Source organism: Zingiber officinale, unplaced genomic scaffold (assembly GCF_018446385.1).
Source record: "Zingiber officinale cultivar Zhangliang unplaced genomic scaffold, Zo_v1.1 ctg242, whole genome shotgun sequence".
NCBI classification, from domain to species: Eukaryota; Viridiplantae; Streptophyta; class Magnoliopsida; order Zingiberales; family Zingiberaceae; genus Zingiber; species Zingiber officinale.
In genome coordinates this window covers 3,159-24,744 of record NW_024589914.1, presented here as the reverse complement: position 1 = coordinate 24,744, position 21,586 = coordinate 3,159, and the positions used below count along the sequence as shown (strand labels likewise).

The 21,586-nt window shown below is 33.4% G+C and overlaps 2 protein-coding genes and 1 long non-coding RNA gene across 3 annotated transcripts; 2 read left to right on the top strand and 1 right to left on the bottom strand.

The window, feature by feature from the left end:
• Window positions 1–509: 509 nt before the first annotated feature.
• On the bottom strand, window positions 510–4,357 carry LOC122037184. The gene is made up of 3 exons (XR_006127539.1): window positions 2,657–4,357; window positions 2,473–2,521; window positions 510–1,012 (listed from the first exon to the last, which is right to left on the bottom strand). It is a non-coding gene; the product is annotated as an uncharacterized LOC122037184 (long non-coding RNA).
• Window positions 4,358–18,661: 14,304 nt separating this feature from the next.
• LOC122037174 (zinc finger MYM-type protein 1-like) lies at window positions 18,662–19,570 on the top strand. The gene has a single exon (XM_042596643.1). It carries the CDS (start codon window positions 18,662–18,664, stop codon window positions 19,568–19,570), a length of 909 nt encoding a protein of 302 aa, XP_042452577.1.
• A 702-nt stretch (window positions 19,571–20,272) lies between these two features.
• LOC122037173 lies at window positions 20,273–21,112 on the top strand. Its single transcript, XM_042596642.1, has one exon. It carries the CDS (start codon window positions 20,273–20,275, stop codon window positions 21,110–21,112), a length of 840 nt encoding a protein of 279 aa, XP_042452576.1.
• The last annotated feature ends 474 nt before the right edge of the window (window positions 21,113–21,586 follow it).

Below are 21,586 nucleotides of genomic sequence, written 5' to 3'. Positions count from 1 at the left end.
TACCATTTGTACTTTGTCACTACTTCTCCATTTTGTATGTTGTCTCCATTTTGGATGTTGTCACCACTAGATAAATTTGTCTCTTTTTACACAGCTCAAGCTTTGTAATAAGTAGTGGTTAGCTAACATTAAGATGGCAAGAAAGTAGAACGTCCAAAATTTGATGGAACCCAACACAACTTTTTTTGTAGATGAACATTTGATAGAAGAAAAAAAAGGTAAATAAAATAATATCGGATAAGTAAAGTGCAAATTGCATGGAGAGAGAATATGAGAATACCAGTTAAAGCAAAAAATTCTGGGCGTCACGAACTGTAACTTGGTTAACCTGAAGCTTGTATGTTTCTTTTTACTAATATGTACCCTTGTAGATTCTCTCCACCTAAAAAAAAGTTAACAGATGTCCAAGTACCAACATCAAAATAACTTTAATACTATGATATATATAACACTCCTCGAATGCATATCTCATGTATTCATCTCTTGATATCTTGGACCAGAAGAGGCCATCTTGTGAATCCTTGGAATTTGTTGTTGTATCTCTGGCAACAAATATCTATAGTCAAGACTAGAAATTACCTTATAAAGCACAAGAAAATACCAAATATGTGGGGGAGCAAAAATTAAATACCTTGCTGGCCAACAAGAATAATGGCTACTAGGACCATTGGAAGAATTCCAGAATTCTTAGGCATAATAAGTGCATCTCTCTCGCCGTAAATAAAACAAAATAGGCTATGTCTATCATGAATAAAACTTTAAACATAAAAACTTAATGGTACCCATGATGGATACTTATAGGTCACTAATCTAATCCTCTTCTCGTAAGCATCCCACGATTTAATTGTAAACAATATGGATCTACAAAATTGTAAAACACAAAGCTGCATTACAAAAAAAAAACTAATTAAGTTCAAAGCCTAAAGATACTCTTACATATAATGCATGATGAGCCACCTAATGCAGGAGCATTCCATACAGCTTTTAGAAGAAGGTTGCACAACTTAGACGCCTGAAATATAATCGTGGACTAAAGAAAATACGAAGAACTAAAACAACTAAAATTAAGCTGATAGATATTTTGGATTAAAGAAGAATCATGCTTTTAGAAAGCAAAACCTTACACATATTTCTGCTTCGGTGTTTGTCCTTACACTATTCTTAGGAATTCCAAGTGTTTGGCCTAGCCTTGGTGGCTCAAGAAAAAAAGAATTAAAAGTTTCAAATGGTTCCTCAACTCTATATATCAAACATCATCAAACCCTTTTAGGATGAGTAGAACCATGATGAAGGCAATGAAAGAAAAGTAAAAACAAAGATTATGATATTAAAACTAGTAGCTTGCCAATAACTTTGTGTACTTTGTGTAAAAAACATAAATTACACAAAGATGCAAAAAAAAACTAAACAACAATTGGAAAAAGGATAAATCTGCATACATATGCATGTTTAGCAAATCCTTAAATTTATTTTTTGCAAAAGAGCAAAGAATATGCAAGCATGATTAGCATGATAATAGCATAAATATACAATAGGCTTGTGTATTGAATATAAGTGGCATGTATAACCAAACTCCAGTCAGCTGATTACCAAATAGTTTTCTTTTACCATTTCAATGACTCCATTCACTATCTAGTGTAGCTCATGTGTTAAAAAAAAAGATTAGAAAGCATGGTTATTCTCTAGATGAAAACTAACTCATTGACAATGATGCGAATGTAACACCTTTTTGTTCTGAACATAATTGTCTTTCCATGTTCCACTTTGGAAAGCATTCTCTAAATGGAACATATCAGCCTATCAAAAAGCATTAGATTATAAGCAACCAGGTGAATGCATCTTATTCAATTTCAAAGCCTTGCACCTTCAAAAATATAAACAATGAAAAAATTGAATTATTAATAATGTGCCTGAGGACACTATGTTGTTTCCAAATAATGTTGCTCAGTGCAATCCTACTCACAGGGTTCAAGCAATCCATATTAAAATCTATAATAGTTTGCACAAATAAGGATTATTTGCAATATCATAAAAAGAAAAAAATATTTTGTGTAGGAAGATTGTTTAAAAATTATTATGGCGAAAAATCAATTCAATGTCCCAACTTTCACAATACATCATCTGGTGGTTCCAATAAAAACTATGTATAATTCATATATTCCCGAGATAGGCAAAAGTGAAACACTAGAAGAAACTCAAAATAGCAATGTTTTGTAGCCACTTTTAATATACTACTTGTTAGAATTAACTAATAACATACAGATCTTTTTAGTTTTCAAATATTACACTTTTAGTTTCATCAAGTCTATACGAGCTATAAAAACATGTAATATAAACAACAATATATATTCTTGATGCTCAATAGACATAATAAACCAAACAATATCTGACAAAGAGATGACAGTATAAAAAATTATCAAAAATAAAAATTTGAGAAGGAAACATTCATAATCTTGAATGATAAAATGGAACCTTGAGCTATTTGTGAACGACGCTTCTCCTTGGTAGACTCTTGATATGGCTGATAAGTGGTAAAAGTAACCCATATCAAACAAAGAATGCAAACAGGATAGATGTTCCATGTTGTGGAGGATAAAACAGAATTTAGGTCAACATGAAACTTAGAACATTGCACGAATTTAATGAGGATACATACTTTAGAAGATTTACTGCAATGTCTGATTTCAGGTTAAGTAACAATTGCCTCTATTGCTCTCAAAGTAGATGCTCCTACAATTATTCAAGATAGGAAATTGGAAGAGGAAGGAAATCTATGGACAGTCCAAACAAAATCAAGAGCTGTCTGGAGAAAGCCACTAGCTGCCAATTCTACTCATTCAAAAAGGCAACCTTGCACACCAATACACCAGCCTCCTCTAACAAAAAGATTTCACTTGGTTGTATATGCAGAAGTGAAAATCCATTTTGGTGAAAGCAATTCTACAAGAGGATCATTTTTCAGCTCCCTAATTCCTTTGTCGACTTCTCCCAATGTTGTAGCTTCAATTAGAGTAAGTGAAGGTTTTGTGGAAGGATTCATTACCTTCCATCCAATAATTTCCACCTTTACGTGTGATCCCAATCTTCCTTCAATTTTCTCTAAACTCATTTCGCAATCAACGAAATATACCCAAAAGATTTATTGAATAATTATTCTACATTAGCTTTTTTTCCATCTTTGTAATTTAATTCCATGTAAAATAAAACAAGTGGCCTTTAATTCCAAAAAAAAATAGAATTGGAGTTTTAATTATCTCAGCATCTTCAATCTCAACAAAATCCTTCGATTGTTCCACCCCATCTATTGTTTTCACTTGCGGTTTTGCAATAGCACTTTTCTTAGTAGGGAGCTAAAAAGATGTTCAATCAAATTGAATTCCATTAGTTGAATATGAAAATCACATTACAAATAATATCTGCGCTCACCAATGCTTGGGCAAGTTTCTTCCCACTAAGCATGGAAGTAGCAAGCAGTCGTATGAATGAGCTATCAAAGTGCCCATAAAATGTCATATCAATCTCAACAAAATCCTTCGATTGTTCCACCCCATCTATTGTTTTCACTTGCGGTTTTGCAATAGCACTTTTCTTAGTAGGGAGCTAAAAAGATGTTCAATCAAATTGAATTCCATTAGTTGAATATGAAAATCACATTACAAATAATATCTGCGCTCACCAATGCATGGGCAAGTTTCTTCCCACTAAGCATGGTAGTAGCAAGCAGTCGTATGAATGAGCTATCAAAGTGCCCATAAAATGTCATATCAAGCAACAAAACTAAGAAACCTATATAATGACTAATGAGTTATCTATTGCAATCAATTTATGTCGTTGAATTACTCCAATAAAAAGTAGGACAAAAGTAGTTAGCTCTAAAAAGAAAAGAGAGAAACATTCTTACAACAACATCCAAAGGGGAGAGAATGAACACCAAAATCTGACCTACAAACCTTAAAAGAACCAAAAGAAGAAAGAAGAAGCTTGTCAAAAATAACTTTTACCTAGAAAGATCAAATCGTACTGAGTTTCAAGAAACAAGAGCATGATTCTTAAGTCATTCATTAATGATCACACACATATATCTTGGTTTAAAGTGTTGTGCCGAAACGGTCGAAACGAGTGAAACGTCTCGTTCCGCTCGGCAACCGGCACCGACATAACCTCGGCACGAGACCCACGACAGGTGCGACGTGTTGCACGATCCTATGGTCACAGCAAAAGGGTCGCTCAACCTGCAACAATAGCGGAGAGGTCGCATAACTCTTCCGTTGCCGCCGCGGAAGTGACCCTGCGGTCACTGGCCAACGTGGTCGCGCCGAAGGAGTCACGCAATCCACGCGACCATGGCTGGTCGCACAATCCCGCGACAGTGCCGAAGTCGAGCGGGCTCGCGAGTGGTGTCAGATTTCAGATTTTTTTTTTAATTAAACTTAGGTTAATTATTTTAATCAACTCATGACTATGATCAATATAATCTAAAGAGATTTTATTAAACCCAAATAAAATTATCTAATTAATTTTATATTTCATTTATTTTAATTTAAAATTTATAATAAAATTTTTATTTATTTATTTATCTAATTTCATATCTTTTTATTTTTTAAAAGATTATTTTTTATCTTTTTATTTTTTAAATATTTATGTTAAATATTTTAGTTTTAAATTAATATATTTTATATTTAAAAAATACCGAAACTATATCGGCACGGCATGATACGGTACCGAAACCATATCATTCCAGTCCAGAACCGAAACCTCGACACGGGTTGATATTTTAAACCTTGACATATATTGTAGTCCAATCTTCGAAACTTCAAAAAAAAAAACACATGATGAACACTTCATGGAAACATACTAATTATAGCATTTCAAATGATTAGAGGAGAAAAAGAAACAAAATCAACCAACCTTGGACATTCTGGCTTTCAATCTCAAGCAACTTGGAACAATTTTTAGAACTCAAAAACAAAAAGTTCTCTAAATACTTCACATTGTTGAAATATCAATAACAGAATATAAAAAGCAAAAACTACAAAGTGGGAAAAAAAACAAAAGAGGCAACATAACATATGTGATAAATTTACAAGACTGGATGTCATAAGTTGAAGAGGCAACATAACATATGTGATAAATTTACAAGACTGGATGTCATAAGTTGAAGAGGCAACATAACATATGTGATGATTTACAAGACTTAATGTCAAGGGCATGAGAATGGATCCAATCTAGTGGCCAAATTTTAGCATAAAGTTAAGAAAGGCTTTGTTCTTTGAGTTATCATTGACGAAGCATTTATCATATTTGGCATTTATCATGTGCTTTCAATCCATCAATTCTATGATTGACAACTACAATTACCAAGGTAATGAAAAAAGAACAAAAATTCTAGGCAATAAAAAAATCAATTAATTTTGCACAACCCATTTCAATAGATAAAAGAACAAAAATTCCTATATGAAATAAAAAATTAAAAGGTAAATTGGTTGTAATAAAAAGAAATTCCAATTCAAAAATGATTACCTCCTTTTCATAGCAATAAGTAATTGATCTACCAGCCACACAGCTGCATTTTGAATCTATATTGAAGCTTTGCACTGCCTGCCGGCAACTGGGACACCATGTGGCCCACTGAAATGCCTCCCAGAATCCCCAAACAACCATGAAGACCTGGAAGTGCTGCTGATGAGGCCAGTGATGAGACAACACGAGTCCTGTGATAGTGGGAACAGCCGGATAGAATAGTCAGCCACTTACACAACAGCAAACAGATAATGACTGCAACATCAACATTTCACTACAACATAAAAGATATTGGGGAGAATGACCTACGGACCCAGGTGTGCACAGATGGTCAGAACCAGAAGGACATGTGTCCACCTGGGACAGTAACAATTTCGAACTATCCCAACCTCTGGCAGTATCAAATGAGGAAATATAGCTACCTGAATCAGATTCTAAGAAAGGTTCCACATATACTCAAGGCAAGTCATCACAACGGAAAGGAACTTTTAAATAAAGCTAGAGCTGATCCTATAAAAGCATTCTGATACAACTGCAACAACTGCAGGACGCCTAGTGACTGATACATTCTCTAGCATGCAAGAAAAAGAATCTGAGAAACAGTTTCAACAATCAGAAATTCAGGAGTTCAAAGGATGGAACCCAATAACAAAAGCTACTGTTGCATTGGCAATACCGCCTGAGCACATGCAAGGGCTACCATTTCAACTACTGCATTCACTATTTAGTGTAGCTCATGTGTCGACTGCATACACTATTTAGTGTAGCTCATGTGTCAAAAAAAAGAATTAGAAAGCATGGTTATAACAACTAACTCATTGGCAATGAGAATGTAATACCTTTTTGTTCTGAGCATAAATGTCTCTTCTTGTTCTAGTTTGGAAAGCATTTTCTCTAAATAGAACATATCAACCTATCAAAAAGCATTAGATTATAAGCAGCTAGGTGAATGCATCTTATTCAATTCAAAGCCTTGCACCTTCAAAAAAAAATATAAGCAATGAAAAAATTGAAAAGCCATACACATCTAGTGAAGTATGTAAGAAATGATAGCATTATCCCATTCTCAAGAACAGAAATCACTCGAGCATTAACCATCATGCCTAGAACCAATAGGTCAACTGAAATTCCTTTAAGATCTTTACCTATGATAGAAAATATTAAGACAATCAATAATTAGATTAAATAATAAAACATTGACAAATCAAAGAAATGAAACAAACAACACATTTTCCGACTACATCAGGATCAGAATCATCATAGAGAACAACTCGAGCTTTATCAAAGGCTTTCACACAACACTGTCTAAATAATCCTACACTAAGCACATTGCAAAAAGAAAAATCCTGAGCAGTATTTCTTCATGAATCAACAAAATCACAATTAGAAAAATAAAAGAAATTATCAGCAACATAAGGTAGAAAAAACTGTATATGGAACAAAAAAAATCAAGATTGAACTTAGACACCGTCGAGTACTTACTTTCCTAGAGAGAAATAAGCAAAAGAAAATTTCCCGCCAAGAATGACCAACCATAAAAGTACATATCTAAAATATGAAATATCATATATCATCAAACAGAATATCGTTGACAAGATCTGAAAGGCATTTAAAGTTCAAATAGCAACTAAAGAACCAATAGGCCAAAAACAAAGAACAAAAAATAAAACTAGAATCATAGAAGTTAACTTACCTTGTATATATGTTCATATGATTAGAAATTAAAACAGCAAAGAATTATTTCTCATGACTGAAATACTACAGCGACATATCAATAGATCTTTAGACAATAGTGGTATAGCACTAAATATCACAATTTGTTCATTACATTCACTCATAAGATTAATATTAAATTTGAGTAATTACTACTAGAAAAGGCAAAATTTTGGTAACACAATAAAAAAGAAATTCCTTTCAATTATAATCCTAATATCAATCAAACTAATTGTTAAATCATAAGCATTTATTTCAAACCACAAATCAAATATGAGTGCTCGAGTGATCAATACGAAACATCACAAAGGTTGTTTAATTGGAAAGATAGTCAAAGTTCCTAAGTAGAAACAGTTGAGAAGCAAGAAATCTAGGTAAAAGAATTGGAAAAACAACCACTAGAATTAATTGAAAACCAAGATTCAATGATGATAAAGGAAATCATCATAAGGAACTTGAAGTGCATCAAAATAGTACATTCAAAAACACATAAAGGATGATGATTTTGTCCATGCTCTTTGCATACATGTTGCTAGGAAGAAAAGAACTTAATATAGTCAATAGTCCTCTCAATACATATCCATCCAACATACTAACCTTCCTTGAGGAAGAAAAAAAAACAAGTGTCAATTACTAGGAACAAGAAGACGACACAAATTGAACACTCAAAGAAAGCCAAGGAGCAATCATCCAATCACATAAATCCATTAAGCGATGACAGAATTAAATTCTCACAAGGAATCCAACAAAGGGATTATATGCAGTATAAATTCCAATGAAAAAGATATATATTCTAAAAGCAGTAAAACTGGAACCATGGAACCATCATGCAGTGCTTTTACTTAAACCAAGTGTATCAATTTTGATAAGCATATTAGTAATTATTAATGAAGGGGTGATAAAACATAGAAAAAAAGATATAATAAAAAAAGTATGACAATATATTAAGGAATTATAAATTCTAAAGTAATAATCTAATGTGAAAGGACATACATATAAATAAAAGATAGCAAAAGAAGCAACTGAAAACCAAAGAAAACGACAAAATATTTGGGTAACAACTGATTAACGTGATGTTGAAAATGCACCATACATCATTAGGATATCTAGAACACCTACATCATAAATGTTGGTTAGCATGAACATAAACAAACAAGTGCATAAGAATTTACTTTCTATAAACTTCAACACAACATAAGTAGGACCTAAGGCTAAGAACCTACTTAATTGTCAGCGAATTTACGCTATTATTGAAGGCAATGATTATTAATTCGGGAATTAGAAATTTATTAACAACATGTGACTAAGAAGAGGACAAACAAAATATCAACATCAAATAAGAAAGATGTAAATTTAAAATGCAGAAATACAAAAAATTATAGGATTCAATAACCCAAAAATAATGATAACAATGAGTTTGGTAGATTAAATATGAGCTAACCGGTGAGAGGAACTAGATCCTTGGACGTGATGAAAATAATAAAAATGTTAAGAATACTAGAATATCCATTTCATTTGGACCGAGATGAAAGGACTCGATCTAATACTAGAATATCCATTTCATTTGGACCGAGATGAAAGGACTCGATCTCGCGGCTAAGAATAATAATAAGAATGTCCAAAATATCCATTTCATTTGGACCGGGGAGAAAAATAATAATAATATTGTACTAGAATTATAATCCAATTGAGAAAAGGAGTTTAATCTCACGTCCATTAAGATAAATAAGAAGAAAACTGCCTAGAATGCCTGAATACCAATAATCCACTGTTAAGAATAAGAATACCACCAGAATACTTAAATATGATCCATCTCGACCGATGGGAGGAGGAGCTCAATCATTATATCAGGATAATAATAAGAAAATCAGAAATACCAGAAGTCCAATAATGTCCCAACCGAGAAAAGGAGTTTGATCCCTTGGTCGTAAGAAATCAAACTAGAAAATCATAAATACCAGAAGTGCAATAACATCCCAATAGAGCATATCAATAATGTCCTAGCCAGGGAGAGGAGCTCAATCCCTATATCGGAAGGATAATAATGAGAAAGCCAAGAATGCCAAAAGTCCAATAATGTCCCGACAGGGGAAAGGAGTTCGATCCCTTGGTCGAGAGGATGATAACCAGAAAACCAAGAATACCAGAAGTCCAATAATGCCCCGACCGGGGAAAAGAGTTCGATCCCTTGGTCGAGAGGATGATAACCAGAAAACCAAGAATACCAGAAGTCCAATAACGTCCCCGACCAGGGAAAGGAGTTTGATCCCTTGGTTGGGAGGATGATAAAACCAAGAATACCAAAAGTCCAATAATGTCTCTTCAGAGAATATAATACCAATAAGATGAGAAAACCAATCCGCTGGGGATATTTGTAAAAAGAGCTTTGCCCGGGGATATGTCGATGATATCAGAAAGTCAAAATCACTAGACAATATCAAGTAAGTCTAATAGAATTTCAATCACACCAGGAGATAGTAAGTGAAAAAACCAATAAAATCTGAAAAACTAATGTTACTGAGGTCTATTAATAAGATCAGAGAACCAATCCCCTAGGAGAATATTAATAAGATATGGATAAAATTATCCTGCTCAGGTCCAGACCAACACAATCAGAGAAACTAATCCCGTTGTTGGGGAATACTAGATAAGAAAACCAATCCCGATAGGGAATAACTTAGAAGTAAAAGGGATCGGCTAATCCCTTTGATAAGATAAGATAAGAAATACAATCCCTTATGGTGATATATAGATACTATAGCTTGGAGCTACTATTCTCATATAAATAGAGATTCTGCTATAGACAATTATTAGTAGAGACTCCCTATACTTCAACCAATATAGAATATTGTAGGTTGACATGCTTTTCGGCTTAATCAAATTGCTTCATTAACATATAATCTATATCTCCTATACAATAACAAATCAAGCCTTATAGGCAGCGGCTAACCTAAATCCTCTATGGAACTAAATATTCCCCTCTTACATAAAGAGCGCAAAATACATACAATAATAAATAATGCAATTAAAACTAACCAACCATTTTTCAACATGAATTCTCACTAAGACCATGCTAGCCATGTATAACAATGCAATATATACACATAATTTGCAAATCAATTAAGCTACTTGCTAAAATTAAGATAGCACCACTAATTCTCCTTCATATAAAAAATAATAAATTCAGAATGTATCCACCAAGCATCATGTGCATACATTTGTTGAGCCATTTAAAAGTTCAAATAGATGATTGATTGAACATATAATCAAAAACCAATCAACGTATGATCCATTTCAAAGAGAGCAACAAGGACTAACAAAACCTATATTGTATTAGTAAACTATTAACATAAGCAATTAGTGATCAAAGCTTAATCAAATTAGCCAAGAGTGAACTTAATTGACTCCTGATTATAAATTGTTTCGTTGAAATTAGCACAAGAATGTACCTAGTTAGATAGATCCTCATAATCAAATAGAAAGCACATACATATAAATAAAAGATAGCAAAAGAAGCAATTGAAAACCAAAGAAAACGACAAAATATTTGGGTAACAACTGATCGACGTGATGTTGAAAATGCACCATACATCATTAGGATATCTAGAACACCTACATCATAAATATTGGTTAGCATGAACATATATACAAACAAGTGCATAAGAATTTACTTTCTATAAACTTTAACACAACATAAGTAGGACCTAGGCTAAGAACCTACTTAATTGTCAGCGAATTCACGCTATTATTGAAGGCAATGATTATTAATTTGGGAATAGAAATTTATTAACAACATGTGACTAAGAAGAGGACAAACAAAATATCAACACCAAATAGGAAAGATGTAAATTTAAAATGCATAAATACAAAAAATTATAGGATTCAATGACCCAAAAATAATGGTAACAATGAGTTTGGTAGATTAAATATGAGCTAACCGGTGAGAGGAACTAGATCCTTGGTCGTGATGAAAATAATAAAAATGTTAAGAATACTTGAATATCCATTTCATTTGGACCGAGATGAAAGGACTCGATCCCGCGGCTAGGAATAAGAATAAGAATGTCCAGAATACCAGAATATCCATTTCATTTGGACCGGGGAGAAAAATAATAATAATATCTGTATGTACTAGAATTATTATCCAACTGAGAAAAAGAGCTTGATCCCACGGCCATTAAGAAAAATGCCTAGAATGTCTGAATACCAACAATCCACTGTTAAGAATAAGAATATCAAAATACTTGAATACGATCCATCCCGACCGATGGGAGGAGCTCAATCATTATATCAGGATAATAATAAGAAAATCAGAAATACCAGAAGTCCAATAATGTCCCAACCGAGGAAAGGAGTTTGATCTCTTGGTCGGAAGGATGATAACTACCAGAAGTTCAATAACATCCAATAGAGCAAATCAATAATGTCCAGCTGGAGAGAGCAGCACAATCCCTATATTGGGAGGATAATAATGAGAAAGCCAAGAATACCCTCCAATAATGTCCCGACAAGAGAAAAGGAGTTTGATCCCTTGGTCGAGAGGATGATAACCAGAAAACCAAGAATAGCAGAATACCAGAATATCTATTTCATTTAGATCGGGGAGAAAAGGAGCTTGATCCATGGCCATTAAGATAAATAAGAAGAAAAATGCCTAGAATGCCTAAATACCAACAATCCACTATTAAGAATACGAATACCAGAATACTTGAATACGATCCATCCCGACCGACGGGAGGAGCTTAATCATTATATATCACAAGATAATAATAAGAAAATTAGAAATACCAGAAGTCCAATAATGTCCCGACCGAGGAAAGGAGTTTGATCCCTTGGAATCAAATTAGAAAACCAGAAATACCAGAAGTTCAATAACATCCCAATAGAGCATATCAATAATGTCCCGACTAGGGAGAGGAGCTCAATCCCTACATCGGAAGGATAATAATAAGAAAGTCAAGAATACCAAAAGTCCAATAATGTCCCGAGACAGGGGAAAGGAGTTCGATCCCTTGGTCAGGAGGATGATAACCAGAAAACCAAAAATATCATAAGTCTAATAATGTCCCAACCAGGGAAGAGAGTTCGATCCCTTGGTCAGGAGGATGATAACCAGAAAACCAAAAATATCATAAGTCCAATAATGCCTCAACCAGGGAAGAGAGTTTGATCCCTTGGTCGGGAGGATGATAACCAGAAAACCAAGAATACCAGAAATCCAATAACGTCCCCGATCAAGGAAAGGAGTTTGATCCCTTGGTCAGGAGGATGATAACCAGAAAACTAAGAATACCAAAAGTCCAATAATGTCCCGACCGAGCAGATCAATAAGGTATAATATTGAAAATACAGATAAGACTAGGAGACCCGAAGTCCAATAATGTCTCAGTCGAGGAAAGGAGTTTGATCCCTTGGTCGGAAGGATGATATAACTACCAGAAGTCCAATAACATCCCAATAGAGCAAATCAATAATGTCCAGCTAGAGAGAGCAGCACAATCCCCATATTGGGAGAATAATAATGAAAGCCCTATACTTCTTCTATTGGCAATTATTAGTAGAGACTCCCTATACTTTATTCAACCAATATGCTTCATTAACTTTATAGGCTTAATCAAATTGCTTCATTAACTTATAATCTATATCCCCTATATAGATTATGTAAACAACAATCAAACCTTATATAGGCGGGGTCGGCTAATCCAAATCCTCTATGGAACTAAATATTTCCCTCTTATGTAAACAGTTCAAAATATATAATAATAAATAATGCAATTAATACTAACCAATACCATTTTTCGACAAGAATTCTCACTAAGACTATTGATCCATGCTAAACCATATAACAATGCAATACGTATCACTTAATTTACAAATCAATTAAGCTCCTTGCTAAAAATTCAGATAGCACCACAAATAAATTCAGAATGTATCCACCAAGCATCATGTGTATACATTTGGTGAGCCATTTAAAAGTTCAAATAGATGATTGATTGAACGTATAATCAAAAACCAATCAACGTATGATCCATTTCAAAAGGAGCTTAATCAAAATTGCCAAGAGTGAACTTAATTGACTCTGATTATATAGCTGATGAAAAATTGTTTCATTGATGATAGATCCTTGTAATAAATAGAAAGCACATATGAAACTAACTATTGTAAGAAGAAACTAGAGGACTCATTCTGAATTTCCTAAACTCACTTTCTATATTTACAAACCAATCAAGACCAGAAACATATGAGACCAAAAAAAGGTGAAATCACAATTAATTAAGCTAAAAAACCAACTACAGAAATGTCAAAGCAACTATTATGAAAGCAATTAGAAACAAGAGCAAAAAAAAACCAGGATGTGAATGGCTGTTTTCTGCTCCTTGATGTACATATATTTCTGCAGACCAAGGAAACCAGGATTGGAGTATGACAACAACTGAATGAACATACATGAAGTCATCCCCAAACATTTTTCTGAATAAAAACAGCTGCTTCCAATTCTTCTACATGCAAAAAAATCTGGCGAAACATTGTAAGAAAAACAAAGAAATCTTTTATGCGATTTATGTTCACAGGATATTATTATATAACTTGAGGTAGTTTGATATCTCAATAGAATTATGCTATGCACATAAGGCGATTGATCAGTATATATAAAGAATTACAACCAAGAGAATAAAGTAGAAAAATTATATAGCCAAAAAGTGGAACTAATGTTATCACATTAATTCACATCTATCCTATGAAATTTAAAAATTATATCCACAACATGGATCAACTATTCAAATCATTAGTGACTACCACAATGCTCGTACTCTACAAAGAAGCTTGTTAATATTCCTTGGAATTCTTCAAAACACTACAGCTTTAAAAAAAAAAGAGTAAACATTTGACGGCCCACAACAGCTCCCACAATGCTATTTAATTAGACTTAGAATTATGCATTTTATAGAAAAAGAATTTGTGCAAAGTACCTCGGCAATAAGCTTGGACAGCAATTGCAGCAACTCTAGTAACAACAAACTCCCTGTATTGTCACGAATGTTCTAAAGTAGTTCTAAATGATCTTTGCAACATGTTCTGAAGTGGAGAGAAAGAAAGTACAATGGTATTTTGTTGCTTTATATTATCTCTTTGAAGATATAGAAATCCTAAAATTCCTTTCTGATATGACAAACTAACAGAAGAAGGCAAAGGGACCCTCAAAGAGTTGAATTACACCTAAGTTGCCTTAGACAACTTAGGCTTAGATTCTCAGTTCCATTAAATTATTAGGATGTCATAAGATAAATAGAAAAGAAATCTTGGAAGGGAAAAGAATATGCATACAAATTACTTACTACAAAAAATATTTTGAGGAAACTAATTGTCGAAGTATGTTATTAGGCTAACCCACATGTGTGTTGATTCAGACTAGAACTTTGAATTAACCTAACATTCTGTAATAAAATTTCTTATGACAACTGAGCATCACAAAAGGGAGTTTTCCCCCTTTTTCTTCAAGAGCAAATCATCTTTGTGTTCTGAGTTATCAAAGTTTGACACCAACATGTTGTGGTAAGTTAATAGGTATTATCTGTGAATGTATCTAGAAACCAAAAAAATAAAAACTACTAAAGTAAATTTAACACACATTGTTCAGAAATCCTGCATTATTAAGAGACTTCAACAATAATTTAAAATGAAGCATCTGGGTAGAGTCTTAACCCCACCCACTCACACTAGGAATTATCACCAAGTTATAGCTCTCTAAAAAGGTATAGCAAACATATTTAGATTTGGAAAATTCAACAAGAAATATTCATTCACATAATGTAAACATATAGAAAATTGATAAGACAAGCTTTCTTGATTGAAGGATTCCTCACGAATCTGTACCACATAATGTGAGCTGTAAAAATGAGTAAAAATGCAGTTAAGAGAAATCCAGGCACTCTAGATCCGAAAAAAAAATTACCACAGCACAAAAGATACTTGCAATAACCAAACCCATACGTCCTAAGTCAAAGAAACAAACACATGCATACGTTGGGAACCTAGTAAAATTACATCAACTTGTGTGACAAAAGTTACATTAACTCGCAGAAAATAACATGAATTTCAAAGGAAAAGAAGCAATAAAACAAAAGTTACATTAACTCACAGAAAATAACATGAATTTAAAAGGTAAAGAAGCGATAAAAAACAAAGTGAATGTTTGCACAAATGTCTCTAGTACCAGTACAAACCAAGAAAAGGAAACAAAAACAAAACGAAATGGGACATAAACGTGCAATTATGAGAATCACTACAATAAGCAGCCAATCACAACACTAGGGCATCGAACAAAAATTGCCCAAATCCCACAACACGAAGCAAGATTTCTGGCATCGGGAAAAAAACAGGGAGCAGGAAGCGGGATTGGTACCTTGCCCCCGGTGCCCATCACAGCTCGCCGTCGCTTTAGCTCCTCTTCACGCAACGAGTCGAGGGGAAAAGGGAGGAACCCGGAAAATTGGAAAATGGGCAGGAAGAAGGGGAGGAGGCGAGGAAGCGGGGTGGACGGGGTAGAAACGGGGGCGATGTGGGAGACGGAGGAGCCCGACTCAACCTCTTCTTTCCTTCGACTCCGTGTGGCGAGAAAGGGGGCGATGTGGGAGACGGAGGGGCAAAGCGACGCAACGGGCATGAGATTAAAGAGCGATAACGGTCACACAACGGGCATGAGACTTTTTAATTCACGCAAATCCTTTATTATTAATCGTAAATCAGTGAAAGAAATTTATTGATTTTGAAACGAAATAAAGATAAATTGATTGATGATTATAATTAGATAACTTAATTATGAAAATTTAAATCAATAATTTTAAATTAATTATAATTTAATAATAATTATATATTAAATTGTTTTTTAAAATATTAAATAATTAATCAAATACAACTAGTTTTTAATTTTAAAAATTATATGTTTCTCAAATTAAATATTTAAATAGAATATATTCTTTAAAATGTTAGGTTTAATTTCACGCTGGGTCAAACACGATCCCATGTCAAGTTAAGCTCAGGTGACATTTGGTTTAGGGGTTTAGGAATGAGGGAACCAAATTTTATGTTTGGTTGTTTGGAATAGAATCAAAATTTTGGAATGAAATCTAAAAACTTGGGTATGGATGAAACTCACCTCCTCCCTTGGGTTTTGATGGAATAGGAATGTGAATTAAGTTTTGGACAAAAATACCCTTAGTATATTTGTTTAATTTTTTTTCATATCACACTCTCTCTCCTTGTTCTCTCTCATCATATTTTCTCTCTCTTATTCTATCATCACACTTTCTCTCTCAACATATTTTCTCTCTCATCACACATTTTCTACCATTTTCTTTCTATATTATCTCTCATCACACACTCTCTCTCCTTATTTTCTCTCTCTTCATTATCTTCCATCACACTTTTTCTCTCATTACACACTCCCTTCTTATTTTTTCATCATACTTTCTCTCTCCTCAATCTCTCTTGTCATTCTCTCATCATACTTTCTCTCTCGTCGCACTTTCTCTCTCTTCATTCTCTCTCATAACACTTTCTCTCCTCATTTTCTCCAATCACACTTTCTCTCTCCTCGATCTTTCATTTTCTCTCTTCATACTTTCTCTTTCTTCATTTTTTTCTCATCACTCTTTCTCTCTCATCATACTCTTTCTCTTCTCAATCTCTCCTATCATGCACTTTCTTTCATTTTCCTTCATCATACTTTCCCTCTCTTAATTTTTTTCCATAATACTTTCTCTCTCATTATATGTTTCTCTCACATTTATCTCATATAATTTTTTACTCTTATTTTCCTCTAAGGGTAAAAAAGAAAATTTAGGTTCATTCCGATTGAAAATATTCAACTAACCAAACATTGATTTTAAGAATGATACCCAAGCTCATACCCATTCTCATTCTATAATATTATAATATTCATTCTCATTCTGATTCCTAAGAGAGAACCAAATGCCACCTCAATTTTTTTTTTTTTTTTTGAACTTAAGTTGTCGTGTGGTGATTGACAAGGACGGATCTTCCTTAGGGCTATACTGGGCTATAGCCCAGCCTTGTTGCCCAGCCCAAAATTTATTTTTATAGGTATATAACATTTGGCTTTCTGGCTTCCTGCGTACAGCAAGTTGGCGATCTGCGAATCGGCGAATCGGCAAGGCATCATCGCAACAGCGAAATCAAAACTCAGAAGGAAGAGTCGGCGTCCACCATCATCGACAGAAGAAAGGTTAGTATTTTCTCTATTTTCGTTCTTATAGTAATTAGTTTTTAAATCGATTGTTGCCCTAGTTTTCTTCTTGATTATTTCTGGATTTCTGGATTTCTTTATTTCTTTTATTATTTGGTTTTCTTCTTGATTATTTTTGGATTTCTGGATTCTTGATTTCTTCTATTAGATTATATGTCAAGTTGTGATGTTTCTAGTTTCTACCATATGAATTGCTTACCTGGATTTCAGAATGGTTGCTGACTTGCTGTGCTTTTAGATTTTTGATTTCCCACTTCTAGTTGTTTGATTATTGATGAACTTAAAATTTTTGAGCTTAGACATTGTGTGATTTTGTGAAACAACTCAATGCTTGTATGGATGCAGCTCTGAGAATGAAATTGATGCCCCAATTCTCATGTTCAGTAGCTTATGATTGTTACTGCGAGACAATTCTAAAATGGATGCCCTTTATTTCTTTTGTAAAAGTGCTTGTTAATATCTTGCAGCACCACATCTAAATGGGTATGGGTTTAACTCATATTTATTTGGTCTAAGTTGCTTTGTCTATTGAGCAATGAGCTTTGTGTAGAACTTGATTCTTGCAATTTGCATCTTTGACAAAGTAGCTTTATCATGTCGGATCAATGATTCTTATCTCATTATAGATTAAGGTTATTATGAACTTTGAGATTTCATATTGAATTAAGATTGAAAGTTAAAGCATTTAGAAGATATTTGTTGAAGTTAAAGCATTGAAAGTTATGAACTTTTAACTTTGCTGCACACGGATTATGCAAGACAAGCACATCATTTATAGTTAATGTCCAAGTTGAAGTTCAATCTAATAGTGATTTGGTCAAATTGGTTTCATCCAAATAAACTAACAATTAACATAATTGCTTATTTGCTTAGGTTATGAGAATGTTCTTTTATTGTATTTGCTTTGGTTAACTAACACATATCGTATGCATATTATCTGCTCGAGTTCATTTGGGAAGTTTTTCTGAATGGAACTACAGATTACTTAGGATTTGGCTTCTTCTATAAGTGTTATAATTCCTTGAATGTTTTCTTCTTCAATAAATAACACTCTTAGAATGTCCATATGAAACACTGTTTATTCATTGTTACTTTTACTTGTTTATTTATTCTATTGTTATTTCATTTTTTATTTAGGGATATAACTTGAACTATTTTAAAATGGAACATCAATCTGCTGCAAAGAAAGGAAAGACGATAGCCTCGTATTTTAAGAAAAGAGATCGTCAAACTAGTGAAAACACTTCAATTCCCACTGTCCCTATAATGCAACATCAATCTTGTGAAAGTCTTCCAATTCTTAGTGTCCAAATTCCTTCAATTTCCTCTTCTAGCGACAATCATCAGTTATCCTCTAGTTGTATTGAACGAGATCCAGGAAAAAGAAAACAGATATGTGAATATCATATTAATGTACGAGATGAGATAAGACGCTCATATCTAAAGATGGGGCCTTATCAACCAGATATGTTGGAGTATTCGGCTACAAAATTTGGAAGTCAAAATCGTCGATTTCAAAAAAAATGGTTCCAGAAATTTCATTGGTTGGAATATTCACCTTCAACAAATAAGGCATATTGCTTTTATTGTTTTCTTTTCCTGAATGATGTTAATTCGTCAAATATCTCGGCATTGGTCAATGAAGGATTTGATAATTGGAAAAGGGTAAATCAAGGAAAAACATGTGCATTTCTTGCCCATATTGGTTCTGCAGCTTCTTCGCCTCATACTATGTGCGAGAGAAAGACTGAAAATTTGATGAGACCCTCACGACATATTGATAATGTCATGCATGCCCAATCTAAAGAGGAAAAAGAAAAAAATCGTTTGCGTTTGAGGACCTCAATTGTCACTGTTCGCTGGCTAGCACTTCAAGGGTGTGCCTTTAGAGGTAATGATGAATCTCTATCTTCATCTAATCGTGGGAATTTTCTTGAATTAGTAAAGGCTTTTGCAAAAATGAGTACAGAAATTGATAAAGTTGTACTTGAGAATGCTCCAAAAAATGCTCAATATATCGCTCCAGAAATTCAGAAAGAGATTTTACATATTATGGCTAATAGAGTATGAAAGATGGTTCGTGAAGAAGTTGGTGATAAATATTTTTGTATTCTTGTTGATGAAGCACGAGATATATCTAAACGAGAGCAAATGGCCATTATCTTGAGGTTTGTGAATAATTATGGGGCTTTGACAGAAAGATTTTTTGCCATCAAAAGTATTAGCGATACTACCTCATTGAACCTGAAAAAAGAAATATCAAATGTTCTTGTTCATCATGACCTACAAGTTAAGAAAATCAGAGGCCAAGGATATGATGGTGCTAGCAATATGCGTGGCGCATGGAATGGACTTCAGGCATTATTTCTCAAAGATTGTCCCTATGCATACTATGTCCATTGTTTTGCCCATCGATTACAACTCACATTGGTTTCTGCAGCCAAGGATGTTAGTGTTATTTGGGAGTTCTTCTCTCATTTGGATAATATAGTAAATATTGTTACTTCTTCTACTAAACGCATGGCTGAGTTACATACTGCACAGAGAATTGAAATCGAGCATATGTTGGCAATTGGAGAACGTGATTCTGGAAGTGGGGCCAATCAGATTGGTAATTTACAGCGAGCGGGAGCTACTCGTTGGAGTTCTCACTATGACTCAGTAAAAAGCTTGATAGGTATGTATGCTGCAACTTGCAAAGTTTTTGAAGTTCTTAGTGATCATTCTCCAAATGGAAGAGCTAAGGCTTAAGTTCGGGGGATTTATAGAAACATGGCAAGCTTTGAATTTGTGTTCATTTTGCATTTAATGCATAAAATTATGAGAACAACATATTCTCTTTGTCAAATTCTTCAAAGAAAATCTCAAGATATTTTATCTGCTATTACATTTATCTCTACTACCAAAACTATCCTCCAAGAACTTAGAGAATGCGGGTGGGAAGATTTTCTTCATGAAGTGAAAGTTTTTTGTACGAGAAATGAAATTGATGTGCCTAACCTTGATTATCTATATAAGATTGGTCGTTCCCGTCAGCAAACTACAGTTGAGCATCATTACCACTTTGATGTTTTTAATGCAGCAATAGATTTCATCTTGATGGAGTTAAATACTCGATTTAATGAGTCATCAGTGGAACTTCTTTCTCTTAGTACCGCTTTAGATCCTAAAAATTCATTTGAATCAATTAACATTAATGATATTTGCAAGCTTGCAATGAAATTTTATCTTGAAGATTTCACAAATCAAGACATTATTGCTTTGAAGTATGAATTGGTACATTATAAACTTGATGTGATACAAAACTTGAAGGCTTCTACACTTGTTGATTTATGTCAGCAATTGACTGAGGGTGGACGGTCAAAGGTTTATGTTATGTTGACTAGATTGATTCATCTAGTTTTGACGTTACCTGTTTCTACTGCCACTACTGAGCGAGCCTTTTCAGCAATGAAGAATGTGAAGACAGCACTTCGCAATAAAATGGAGGATGAATTTCTTGAAGATTGTTTGACAATTTATATTGAACGAGATTTAGCTAAGGATATAGATGTAGATTTTATTATAGATGAATTTTATGTTTCAAAATCTCATAGAGCACAACTTTGTTGAATAAAATGATGTAATGACTTTTTTTTGTTATACATCTATTTTTTATAATAATATATAATTTATTACATTAATTTTAAGCCCCCCCTAACTCGAATTCCTGGATCCGTCCCTGGCGATTGATATCAATTTCGACATCTATAGACTTGGACAAAGTCCTGTGTTTATGAGTATGCTAAAGTACGATCCTAACATATTAGGTTTAGCCTCTCAATTCAACACTTTTTATTTAGAATATGTAAAAATAAACTAAAATAATGTAACTAATTGGATCTTTAATTTCAAATGTAACATACATTTTACAAATGTACATCCATAAATCTAACTTAATTATATTGGATAATTATATTTATTAAATTATTATTATAAGAAATCATTTTCATATTATCATTGATCATCATCTCTAAAGTTATTTAATTATTAGAAAGGAGATATTAATATTGAATCAAACTAAACCATACAGGTGAATAACGTATT